At 48.4% G+C, this 13,364-nt stretch overlaps 1 protein-coding gene across 1 annotated transcript; it reads left to right on the forward strand.

Moving 5' to 3' along the window:
- The first annotated feature begins 8,835 nt into the window (after positions 1-8,835).
- On the forward strand, positions 8,836-10,441 carry LOC120933822 (E3 ubiquitin/ISG15 ligase TRIM25-like). Its single transcript, XM_040347220.1, has one exon. It carries the CDS (start codon positions 8,866-8,868, stop codon positions 10,438-10,440), a length of 1,575 nt encoding a protein of 524 aa, XP_040203154.1. The 5' UTR covers positions 8,836-8,865; the 3' UTR covers position 10,441.
- The last annotated feature ends 2,923 nt before the right edge of the window (positions 10,442-13,364 follow it).

Below are 13,364 nucleotides of genomic sequence, written 5' to 3' on the forward strand. Positions count from 1 at the left end.
GGTCCCCACAAAGTCCATATCAGACTATTAACCGAGCAAGCAGCCTTGGCAGGCCAGGAAAGGGGGGACGATGAGTGAGCACCCCCCCCGAACCATACCAGGCCACTTGCCCTCAACATGGGGAGGGTGCTTTGGGGGTCTATAGGGGGGACTTGGATATAAGGGCCTCCTTGTTAAAGGGGGCTTCCAGATTCCAATAAGCCTCCCTGCCCGCAGATCCCCACAACCACCGGGCTAGGGTTGTGTGAATGACCCCCAAAGCACCCTTCCCATGTTGAGGGCAAGCATTCTGGTATGGTTCAGGAGGGTGGGCGCTCGCTCGACCCCCCTTTTCTGGCCTGCAATGGCTGCTTGCTTAGAAAAGTGTCTGGTATGGATTTTGGGGAACCCCAGGCCATTTATTTTTATTTTGGCGCGGAGTTCCCCTTAAAATCCATACCAGACCTGAAGGGCCTGGAATGTATTTTTGAGGGGACCCCATACCATTTTGTTTTTAATTTTGGCGCGGGGTTCCCCTTAACCACTTCAATACACTGTGTTATATATACTATAGTATATATAGTATAAATACTACACTGCCTGCACTGGCTGAATATCTAGTCTAAACTAAATGCAGAGTGTATATATATATATATATATATATATATATATATATATTGGACTGACTATATATATATATATATATATATATATATATATATATATACAGTATATATATGAAATACACTGCCACTAACTAACCTGCCTGCCTAATTTAGCTCCATCTAAGGCCTCGTACAGACGACCGGACTGTTTGATGAAATCGGTCCGCCGGACCGTTTTCAGCGGACATGTCCGGCCGGAGACCATCCGCGCGTACACCATCCGCGGTGACGTGGCCGCGCCGTCGCCACGATGATGACGCGGCGACGTTCGCGGCCCTGGAAGTTCAATGCTTCCACGCATGCGTCAAAGTGACATGTACGGTGAGTCTGTACAGACGACCGAACATGTCCGACGGACAGGATTCCAGTGGACATGTTTCTTAGCATGCTAAGAAACATTTGTCCGCTCGAAAACGGTCGGGTGGACAAATGTCCGCTGGAAACCTGTCCGCTCGGCCGTACAGACGACCGAACATGTCTGCTGAAACTGGTCCGCGGACCAGTTTCAGCAGACATGTTCGGTCGTCTGTACGGGGCCTATCTCTCTGTCTACACCAACAACCAACACTACACGGGGCTGTTATGTAAGCAGCCTTATATAGTGTGGGGCGTGGACTTAGTCCCCCTGAGCCATGATTGGCCAATTATGGCTCTCTCAGCAGAGTATGCTGTGATTGGCAAAAACATGTAGGTCAGGTTCATGCTTTGGCCAATCATCACACATCAATGCTCTGAGATCTTTCAGTGCATTGTGGGGCGTTTTGTGACGTTCAAATTTGCAGCGAATGCCCGATAATGCTCGACTCGAACATCGGGCTCATCACTACTTATGAGTCATCAACTGTTAAATTTCCCTGAACTCGAAACAAATGCCGCAGGGGTCCCCCCCAATCCATCCCAGGCCCCTTGGGTCTGGGATGGATTTCTAAGGGGAACCCCATGGCAAAAATTGAGAAATAAAATGGCATTGGGTGAGTGAGTGAGTGAATAACTTGTATAGCGCAACAATTGCGAACTGAATAGCCTCAAGGCGCTTGGTATCCATTTTCCTTCTGTTTCTCCCTCAGAAAAGGTGGGTCTTGAGTTGTTTTCTGAAGGCCAGGTGATCAATTTCCGTTCGGATGTCAGTTGGTAAGGCGTTCCACAGTCGAGGTCCTTGGAATGCAAATCGACGTTCTTCTTTGGTCTTGTAGCGGCTTTGGGGATTTGTAATAATGTTTGGTTAGTTAATCGAAGCACTCGATTGGGGTTTTGTTGTTTTATTTTCTCACATAAGTATTGGGGGCGGTTCCGTGTACTCATTTGTGCATCAGGCATATGGCCTTAAATGTGAGTCGTGCTGCCGTGTTCTGGACGACTTGTAGACGGGCCAACTGGTATTTTGGGAGTCCGAGGTAGAGGTAATTTGCATAATCTAACCTAGAGTTAATGATTGTCCCTACCACTACTGCTGTGTCTTCTTTGGGGATGAAGGGGACAATTCTTCGTAGTAGACGTAGATTATGGTGGGTTCCACTAACTACTGATCCTATTTGTGCATCCATTGTCATGTCAGAGTCAAAAATGACTCCGAGACTTTTGACTTTGGTGCTAGAGGTGATGGTTTGTCCCAGGATGGGTGGTGGTGTCCAGTGAGTTCTGGCTAGTTTCTTTCGGTTTGTATGGAGTAGAAGAAGTTCTGTTTTTTCTCCATAAGGTATTATGTTTGGCTGAGGGCTTGTGTTCAGGGCTTCGGCTTCTGCAAAACAGCCGAAGAACAAACCACTGTGAGAAATAACCAACATTAACCACTTCCCGCCCGGTCAATGGACAATTGACATCCGGGAAGTGGTTGTAAAATCTTTACTGGACGTCTACTGGATTTTGCGCCTCATGCCCGTCTGACACCCTGCATCTCCGATCTCTGTAAAGAGCCTCTGGCGGAGGCTCTTTACCACGTGATCAGCCGTGTCCAATCACGGCTGATCACAATGTAAACAGGAAGAGCCGTTGATGGCTCTTCCTCACTCGCGTCTGACAGACGCGAGTAGAGGAGTGCCGATCGGCGGCTCTCCTGACAGGGGGAGGTTCGCGCTAATTGTTTATCAGCGCAGCCCCCCCTCAGATGCCCACACTGGACCACCAGGAAAGCCCACACTGGACCACCAGGGAAGGGCAGTAAAAAAAAAAGGGCAGTTAAAAAAAAGAGAATAGATGCCAATCAGTGCCCATGGGGCACTGACTGGCAACATGGGACTGGCACTGGGATAAACAAGTGATGCCCAGCAATGCCATCAGTGCCACCCCTCAGTGTCCATCAGTGCCACCCCTAAGTGTCCATCAGTGCCACCCCTCAGTGCCCATTCATGCCCACCTATCAGTGCCCATCTGTGCCACCCATAAGTACCCATAAGTGCCGCCCATGAGTGCCCATAAGTGTCGCCTATGAGTGCCCATCAGTGCCACCTATCAGTGCCCATCAGTTCCGCCTATGAGTGCCCATCAGTGCCGCATACCAGCGCCGCCTATCAGTGCCGCATGTCAGTGTCCGACAGTGCCAACTCACCGGTGCCCATCAGTGCCACCTCATCGGTGCCCATCAGTGCTACCTCATCGGTGCCCATAATCGAAGTAGAAAACTTGCGTATTTGCCCAAAAAATTTACAGAAAAAAAGAAAAAATATTTTTTTTTTCACATTTTTCGGTCTTTTTTTAGTTGTTGCGCAAAAAATAAAAATTGCAGAGGTGATAAAATACAACCAAAATAAATCTCTATTTGTTGGAACAAAATGATAAAAAAAATTAGTTTGGGTACAGTGTAGCATGACCGCGCAATTGTCATTCAAAGTGCGACAGCGCTGAAAGCTGAAAATTGGCCTGGGCAGGAAGGTGCGTAAGTGCCCCCCGGTATGGAAGTGGTTAAAGCACTCTTTTCCCCAAATGTCCCTCATTGCCCCCTCGTACCCTTCTTTAGATCTTTGTGACTCTGAGCATTGGGTTGAACTCATCGGCAAGTAAGAAGAATCGCCATTAACAAAGGAACCCAAAAAAGAGTAATTTTCTGAGGTCTTGTCCTCTTTAAGAGACAAGGACTTACAATGAGGGAAGGCAGCAAGACCGCGGGTTGGACTGACAGCTGAATAAATAGAAATGAAAGCCGCCCAGGCTAGCGACACTGGAAAAGGAGAAGATAGATAAACATAGTGGAGGAACCGGTTTGCTAGAAATGCAGGTCTGGAGGCCGTCACATACCCAACACAGGAGGCAGCTCAGCCACGCCCCCGGCCAGCCCACTCTCAGGAAAAAAACATTTACCCCATTGCTAAGCAACGGGTGGGGGGCCCCGGAGCGTGGTCACTGCCTGTCAAGGTCCATAAGGACCCATTCACACTAAAAAAATTGCACATCTACTGTGCGTTTTTCCGTATACATGCATTTGATGTGCGTTTTACATGCAATTGACGCGCGCTTTTCTATCTGCATTCGTCCTGTAAGCATGGGCGTCCGCTGAAATTTTTTCAGGGGGGGGGGCGCTTCGGCAGCGGCGATACACAGTTGCATTTAACCCTTTCTTCAAACGCTAGCGGGGGTTAAAAGCGCCGCTCTAACGGCCGAATTGCGCAGCTAAAACGATGGTAAAGCGCCGCTTTTTAGTGCCGCTTTACCGATAACTCTGCCAGCTGGCAGTGTGAAATAGCTCTTGAGATAATTCAGCTTCACTCCATGCCCATATAAATATAGCCTAGAGAATGTACACACCCCCCCTTCAGCACAGATGAACCCCTCCTTCAGCACAGACCCCCCCTTCAGCACAGACCCCTCCATTCAGCACAGATGGACCCCCCTTCAGCACAGACCCCTCCATTCAGCACAGATGGACCCCCTTCAGCACAGACCCCCCCATTCTGCACAGACCCCTCCATTCAGCACAGATGGACCCCCCATTCTGCAAAGACCTCTCCATTCAGCACATATCCCCCTTCAGCACAGATGTACTCCCTTTAAGCACATACCCCCCCTTCAGCACAGATGGACCCCCCTTCAGCACATACCCCCTTCAGTACAGACCCCCTCTTCAGCACAGATGGACCCCCTATTCAGCACAAACCCCTTCTTCAGCACAGAAGGACCCCCCTCCCCATTTCAATTCAGTACCTCAGATCCAACATCAGCGCGGCACAGGCAGAGCAGGTTCCCTCCCCCTGTGTACACATAAACACTGAAGGGGGAGGCGGCTTCACTCTGCTCGCTGTGCCTGTGTGACATCCGGCCCGGGACCGCTCTGACAGCTCAAACACCTTCTCGATTTTCCAGGGGGGGTCAATTGCCCCTCCTTGCCCTATGGAGCGGACGCCCATGCCTGTAAGGTCCCTTCTTCTTTTTTCCCTGGGCTTCTATGTTCACTGTGGTGCGTTGTAGTGGATCTGCATTTTTTTAGAAAGATGATCCACACAAGGGGCGGACTGACAACTCATGGGGCCCCCTGGGCAATAGAAGATTATGGGGCCCCTGGGCTTACAGATGGCCACTACGCCAGGAGGCAGTGCAGCTAAAATCTCGGGATTTTCACATCAAAAGCATGTCGGTTTTGGACATATCAGGGACAGATGTAAAAAAACACAGATTTTGACATGCTGTCCCTGGTTTTACTGAGCCTGGCAACCCTGATGGGGCCCCCTAGTGGCATGGGGCCCTCGGGCAGTGCCCGAGTGACTCAATGGTCAGTCCGCCCCTGATCCACACACCAATAGATGCCGTTGCATTTTTGCGGTGCAGAAAAATGCAGCATGCTCTACTTTTACTGACTGCACTGAACTGCACAGCAATAATGTGAACTACACCCATAGGCCGTCTTTAATGTTGATTGGACCCTGGGCAAAAAAAAAATTCTTGCCCCCCCCACCCCCAATGCAATTTTGCTCTCCACCTGCTCTGAGACCTAGAATAAATACCAGCTAGATTTAAAATCAGTTTACTGTATCAGATCGGGCAGTGATTGCGATTGGTTGCCAGAGGTTACAGCGTATCATTACCACGTACTGATTGGTTGCTAGAGGCTACAGCACACCGATTAGTTGCTGGAGGTTACAGCACATTATTTCTTCTTATTGATTGGTTGCTAGAGATTACTGTACAGTAATACTGCTCACTAATTGGTTGCTAGAGGTTACAGCACATCATCTTTTCACTGCAGACCTTTATTTACATATAAATGCCGCCGGCATCAGCTATTTACATATGAATGATGGTCGTGACAGACTCACCCGGGACAGAGGCTTTTGGAGGGGACTGAATGCTCGCCTCTTGCCTTGCGATCATGGGCCCTGGCATTTGGGGGAATGGTGCTCTTTGTGAGCCTGGGAAATGCTATAAGAGTGACTGATTCATACTGTTGGGACATACAGTGTAAGGAGATGCTAATGTCCTCACCTCCATCCATCCATCTGTCTGTTCTCTGTGCTAATTAACCCTGCTATTGTGTGAAGATGTCCTGTGTTTACACTTATGATAATGTGTATTGTAAAGCAGGTGAGCGAGGAGACGTGACGTCTACCCTGAAATGTCACATCTATGAGTCGCCTAGTCTGGGTAAATGATTTGTTAATTAGCTCATGTTAATTTATGTTCTGGTTACCTCCTCTTTAACTGTATATAAGGTTGTATTCTTGGTTCTAATTAACACTCCATGTTCAGCAGACAAACAAGTCTCGTCTCGTTGTGTGCTTGTGAGCAGCTGGAATATCTGATATCTATATCCAGACTGATAGGAAGCGGTATATGACGGAAGCACTCAAGCGGAGTGTGGGACGTTCTGTTACAACGGTTATTTACATGTAAACACAGGGGTGTAGATTTGCACCGGCGTGGTGCATCATTTTTAGACTACACCGGTCCAGCGCGGAGAGGCAGTTAGGTGATTCAAGAAACTTTTTTTGTCTACGATGCCCCAGCGGGGCGGATTTTAGACGGCGTAAGGCGGGGTAAGGCCAACTGGGAGTCACCCTATGCTAATGAAGTGCCGACCGTGGCGCAGGGGTCACGCCGGGGCGCATCTTAGACCGCACATGCTCAGTGACATCCAGGGGTAAATACCCCAATCTGCACATGCTCAGAACTGCGCCCCGGCGTGATCCCTGAGCTACGCCGACCCACTACCAAAGCCCAGTCCATGAATCAGCCCAGACTTCCGCCCTGCAGGTGCAAATGTACTGAAGCTTTTTTTTTTCTAAGCTAGGTGGTTTGCATTGTGGTGGGGCAGTTATGGCTGATGAGGAATCCTCAGGTGGGCGGATGACCAATTTCAGCCCAGAGGAGAGGGCTGTAATTATTGAGGGCCTCTCCCAACATGGGGACCGCCTCTATGTGTTGTCCAGCAAGTGTTGTTGCTCAGTTCGTTTGTAACGCTGCTGCTTTAGCTGCTCTCCAGCTGACCTCTGCAAGTTTGGTGCAAAGTTACCCCTGCTTTTATGAGGTGTAACTTTGCACCGGAAATTTCAGCTCCACTCACCGGGAGTAGCCTGCGCCGGTCAAGCTTAAGTTGATGAATCGGCCCAAAAACCTAATTTGCATATTTAAAACACAAAAACCATGGCTGCGCCAGATCCGACCAGCGTAAATCTGCGCCAACGCCGCGCCGGCGTGGAAAGGTTACACCGAGGCGATGAAGTCTATTTGGAGGCATAATCTGGTTCTCTGGGTAAGGCGCAGCGATCCGCCGGCGCAAATCTGCACTTACGCCGTGCATCTACCAAAAAAACGGTGTAAGTGCTTCATGAATCTGGCCCAGGGTCTGCAGGGGAGTCATCGGTACACAACAATAGAGCATAGCTGGGCAGCATTAGTAGCAGCACTTCACGCTGAGATACCAGGACACAGCACAGGACTAAAACTTTAAGGGGCAAGGGAATTTAAACTGGGATAGTTGGCAAATATTAGGCAGCTACTTTGGGCCCCACAACAATGACAGGCACATACCACCGATGAGCCCCCACCATTTACCATACCATCTGATTTTAGCCACCGTCAAAGACACCGCCTTCTCCAGCTGTTATGACGTCCAGAATCCAGAACCCTGAAAGAAAAAGAACAAAACCAACAACACAGACAAGACTGCATGTAGAAACACAGGGAGGGTGGGTGGGAAAGCTTCCTCTCACTAAAACTTCCCCCGAATGCCTCCTCCGTTCCCGCCCACTCCTTTTATATTGCTCCGCCCCCAGCTACACAATTATTCCTACACCTCCTACATTACACTCCCTCGCTCCTCAGCTTAACCCTTGCCATTCCTCTCCCCCTTGTCATGCCGGCCCTGCATTATTCTTTTCTTTGGTCTGTCCATTCAGGGGCCTTACTTACAGCAGATGGAGGACCAGTGTCACCAGGTGCTCTGCAGAGCAGAACTGACAGATGACTGGCCGCAGGGTCAGACAAGCCAGGTCAGCAACAACAAATTATCAGATATAAGAATAAACGGCAGGCAGAATGGTCAAGGTGCAAGCAGAGGTTGGAAACAGGAAAATAGGCGAATGAGAAGATATAAAGAAAGTCTTAACGCAAGCCGGGGTCAGGACAGGTAGAATGCAAGCGTGGTCAGGATAAGCCGGGTTAAACACAGCAATCAAAATTCAGGGCACAGGAACAGGAACACGGGTAAAGCTGCAGCTCAGCAGACTTACCAGCCAGCCTGCAAAACAACCAAATTCTAATAATTCACATTAAAAGCAGAGGATTTAGTTGTCCTTCCATGTGCACCTCGCTTCAAAGACCAGTTATAGGTTGGGGTGGTTCCCACTTTTTTGTACAGTTGGTTGAATTAGGTTGGGACGCACTGGATGCCCTCAACTACTATTGTGCTCTTGATGGGTGTCAAGTGCGTCCCTGTGTCTTTGAGGAGGGATGGGCTTTCTCCAGGCATTCCTGCCCTTAGTCTATCCACTGCTATATGTGCCCAACTTGGTAGAGTCTGGAAATTATAGAGATAGGACCATAGTACACAGGGGAGCCTTGGCATGGACACTGTGACTTCAACATAGATTTACAAATGTGTGCTAACTAAACTTTCTGCTTTTAATGTGAATTGTTAGACGGACAATCTGGTTGTTTTGCAGGCTGGCTGATCAGTGTGCTGGGAAATCTTCTGTTTGTTTGTGATGTGTAGGAGGATGTCACCCCTCCCCCCTCCCAATGCATTCTTCTCCGGTGTCAGAAATGTTCATTTAATTTCTTTCTGCTGCTGTCAGCGATGGCGTCTGCTGATCTGAGAGCTGAGCTGGAATGTTCCGTCTGTCTGAACATTTATACCGATCCTGTAACCCTGAGATGTGGTCACAACTTCTGCCGGGTCTGTATGGATTGTGTGCTGGATACACAGGGGGGGTCTGGAGGATATTCCTGTCCTGAATGCAGAGAGAAGTTTCCGGATCGTCCTGCACTGCAGAGGAACATGAAACTACGTAACATAGCAGAGACTTTCCTGTCTGCTCAGCCAGAATCGGAGGAGTCCGGGGTCTTCTGTACTCACTGTGTGGACTCTCCTGTACCTGCTGTTAGATCCTGTCTACACTGTGAGGTTTCTCTGTGTGATAAACACCTGAGAGTCCACAAAAAGTCCCCAGAACACGTCTTATGTGACCCCACCTTGTCCATGGAGAGCAGGAAATGCTCCGTCCATAAGAAGATCCTGGAGTATTACTGCACTGAGGATAAGACCTGTGTCTGTATGTCTTGTTATGTGATTGGAGGACATAAAGGACATGAGATGGAGTCACTGGATGAGGCTTCTGAGAAGAAGAAGGCGACACTGAGGAATGTTCTGCAGAAACATCTGACAAAGAGAGAGGAGACGGAGGAAAGAGTCCAGAGTCTGCAGGAACACAGGAGGAAAGTAGAAGAAGAAGCAGCTGGTGACACCGAGAGAGTCACTGTCCTGTTTAGAGATCTCAGGAGACGTCTGGAAGATCTGGAGAAGAGAGTCCTGAGGGAAATCTCCGGGAGGGCAGAGCGGATCTCCATCTCCATCCGGGATCTGGAAATAAAGAAGGAGGAGCTGTCCAGGAAGTTGCGTCACATTGAGGAGCTGTGTAACATGACGGATCCACTGACTGTCTTACAGGAATCAGACACAGGTGACTTGTGTGATACTGAGGATGGAGATAATGAGGACAGCGAGAGACATGAGGAGCTCCTCCATGATGGAGGGGGTCTGGGTGTGGCGGGGGTCTTACACACAGGTTTATCTGATATAATAACAGAGGTAAATGTATACTTCCCCATACAGGGAGCTGCAGACATATTACTGGATGGAAACACGGCTAGTAATGATCTACAGATATCAGATGACAGGAAAACTGTATCCAGGTCACATAGAAAACAGAATCACCCAGAAACACCAGAGAGATTCCAGGATTGGACACTTCAGGTGTTGAGCAGTCAGAGTTTCTCCTCAGGGAGACATTACTGGGAAGTGGATGTCGGGGGATCTGATAACTGGAGAGTTGGGATGTGTTACCCCAGTATAGAGAGGGGAGAATTCCAGTCATTGATTGGATGGAATAAGAAGTCCTGGGGATTGTACTGGGGTGGTGATCAGTATTCTGTGATACATGACTGGGAAGATACCCCCTTATCAACCGATCTCTCCAGTAACAGAGTCAGGATAGATCTGGATTATGAGGCCGGGCGGATCTCCTTTTATGATCTGTGTGATCCGATCCGACACCTCCACACCTTCACCACCACCTTCACTGAGCCCCTCCATGCTGGGTTATGTGTAGGGGGAGGTTGTATAAAGATATCTGGGGGGAGGGGGGAGATGTGAGAATTCCACCCAGAGTCTGGTGACATCACAGTAATGGGTGGTGGGATTGGTTCATTGATCAGCCAATAATTGGAGGAAGTGGTGACTCCTGGGAGAAGTATGAAATCTGCCATTGCAGGCCTTCTTCTGAAAATTCTAGTTCACTGGCTGTGTGTAATATAAGAACATATAAAGTGGTAGTAATGGCAAAATAAATAAATGATATATATGGTGGTATCTGTCACTGACATGAACACAGCAGTCTTTGTTTTTTGGAGTCCCCCTGTAATTTGGTTCTGCTGTTATTTCCCGACTTCCTATAACAGACCGATCTGTCCAACAAAAGTGGCATTTACTACTGACAGGGGTGCTTACAATGGTCAGCTTTTATTAATTTATGTAAAACCTTTATCCCAAAAGGAGACACAGATGTTGGTGTAACAGCTTATAAAGTGTTATCTGGAGTTTGGCTTTAATTTGTTAGTCACTTGTGTAAAGTCCATCTAAATCTACCAGTCCATCTAACACCACCCCCCCCCCCCTCTCCAGAGAATGCTGCTGTCCAAGGGAGTCTCCACTGCCCCTCCATAGATAGAGGAGCCACCCTAAGACAGGACGGATGTTATTGGCAGGATCACCAGGGGAAAATAAAGGAAACAAAACAGAAAGCAATGCAGCCACCACATCTAAGGATCAGTAAGCTCCAAAATAAATAAATATATATATATATATATATATATATATATATATATATATAAAACATTTTCTTTTTGAGATTTCATTGACCCGGAACAAGCATGCTGGGAATAAGAATCAGAAAAGTGTCAGAATTCCTTATCTCTATACTTATTCTGGGATGGAGATAGTAATAATATTTTCCCCATATTTCTCTATTATGATTTATATTACAGAGTCAATTCATCTTCATGTTGATGTCAGTGGTGTTCACATTCCTCATCTGAACTTCCTTAATGTTGGGTGATCTCAAACAAAACCCCAAGCCAAGCCCAAACCCAAGCCAAGCCCAAACCCAAGCCAAACCCAAACCCAACCCCAAGTCAAACCCAACCCCAACCCAACCCAAACCCAAGCCCAGTACGTCCAGCTCCTTGCTCGTATTAAATAGGGATGAGCCGAACGCCCCCCGTTCGGTTCGCACCAGAACCTGCGGCAAGACCAAACGTTTGTGTGAACTTTAAAACCCCGTTAACATCTCTGGAACTCGAACATTTGAAATCTAAAGTGCTAATTTTAAAAGGCTAATATGCAAGTTTGGGGACCCGGGTCCTGCCCCAGGGGACATGCATCAATGCAAATTTTTTTTTAAAAATGTCATTTTTTTCGGGAGCAGTGAATTTAATAATGCTTAAAGTGAAACAATAAAAGTGAAATATTACTTTAAATTTCGTACCTGGGGGGGGGGGGGGTGTCTATAGTATGCCTGTGAAGTAGCGCTTGTTTTACCGTGCTTAGAACTGTCCCTACACAAAGTGTCACCTGCAAGTCACTGGGAAAGCCTGGGTTTTCCTTTGCATCAGTGGGGGACGGGGTCACGTGATGGGAGACCCCGCCCTCACCTACATAAGAGCTGTCACTGGCTCCCGCGGCATCATTCCCAGAGTGTCTCCGGTGGAGTCAGGTGATGAGCTACGCTGCGGACATCTCATCGCTGGATCCTGGATGAAGAGGAGATCTTCTCATCGCTGGACCCCGGAGAGGAGATCACCCATTGCAGGATACCGACAGCATTGGAGCGGAGACCGAGAGTGGATTACCACCGCTGGAATTTTTTATTTTAAGAAAGGACTTTCCCAACGGTTTCTTTTTTTTACACTTTCTTTGTGAAATGGTAGGGGGTACAATGTACCCCATTACCAATTCACATGGGGGGCTGGGATCTGGGGGTCCCCTTAGTTAAAGGAAAGGAAAGTTGAAAGGAGAAAGAACAGCAGTTTCAGGCATAATGATCGGGAACAGTCCTGCTTCCAAACGTAACACTTCTCTGCGCCACTCCTGCCGGAATGGGTTTAGTGTACCCGAACAGGCCTCTCTCACTGACCTGGCAGCCGGAGTATCACTCGGGCAATTGTAGGATAAAGTCTCTGCCACGCTATACAAGTCTTTCATTCATTCAGACCCCTCACAAAGAGAGTCAGAAGATACCTCTGCCACAGGTCCCCTCTGGGTTGAATTCTCAGAGATATATCTCCTTAAATGAGTTACATCTGGATCTCCTTCAACTTGTCGCCCAGGTACCGACTGACAGGTGATCAATCCCTCGGCATCCGGCTACCTTGATCCCCGGTGGTTTATCGGGGCCCTTTTGGACCGCCAGCCTCTCAATGGCGCTCCTCAGACCGACTCCCCACCGAACAGCAATATAGCTTGGGATCCTCAAGAATGGGAACTAGGAACACTGCGTGGCACGCACACCCCAGTAGGCCATAACACTGTGATGTGGCCACCCCAAAGGTGGGTGCCACACTGGACGAAGAACCAATGATGTCTGCCCCATAAATACCCCTCCCAGCATGCACCATGAGGACAAACCCTCGTGATTGGCTGCTGGGAAAGAGCACCCAAACCTTGACTCCACTGCTGCCACCTGCAGTACCAGGGTTGGAAGAACACCCCAGTACAACAGAATTGTCTCACAGCACAGCCAAGCTGAGACAGAGACCGCAATTTGCTACTAACAATCTGGATCAGAGTTTAACTTCACTCTGATCTACACATAATTTTAACCAGTACTGTAAGGTACATAGGCACTAGTATAGGTACATAGGCAATAGATATGCGCTTTGTATGCATTGCAATCCTAGGATGCACGATAGAGGTTCCAAACCAAGTGCCACAAAAAAAATTACTGTGGCAAGTAGGCACAGCAAAGACACATGCGTTATCTTGGCCCAACGCGTTTGTCATATGTGACATCAGGGAGCATA

This window comes from Rana temporaria, chromosome 3 (assembly GCF_905171775.1).
Source record: "Rana temporaria chromosome 3, aRanTem1.1, whole genome shotgun sequence".
In the NCBI taxonomy this organism is placed as follows: Eukaryota; Metazoa; Chordata; class Amphibia; order Anura; family Ranidae; genus Rana; species Rana temporaria.

Bases quoted from the DNA above. Each gene is read 5' to 3' on its own strand.
- LOC120933822 (XM_040347220.1), top strand. From the start codon at position 8,866: ATGGCGTCTGCTGATCTGAGAGCTGAGCTGGAATGTTCCGTCTGTCTG.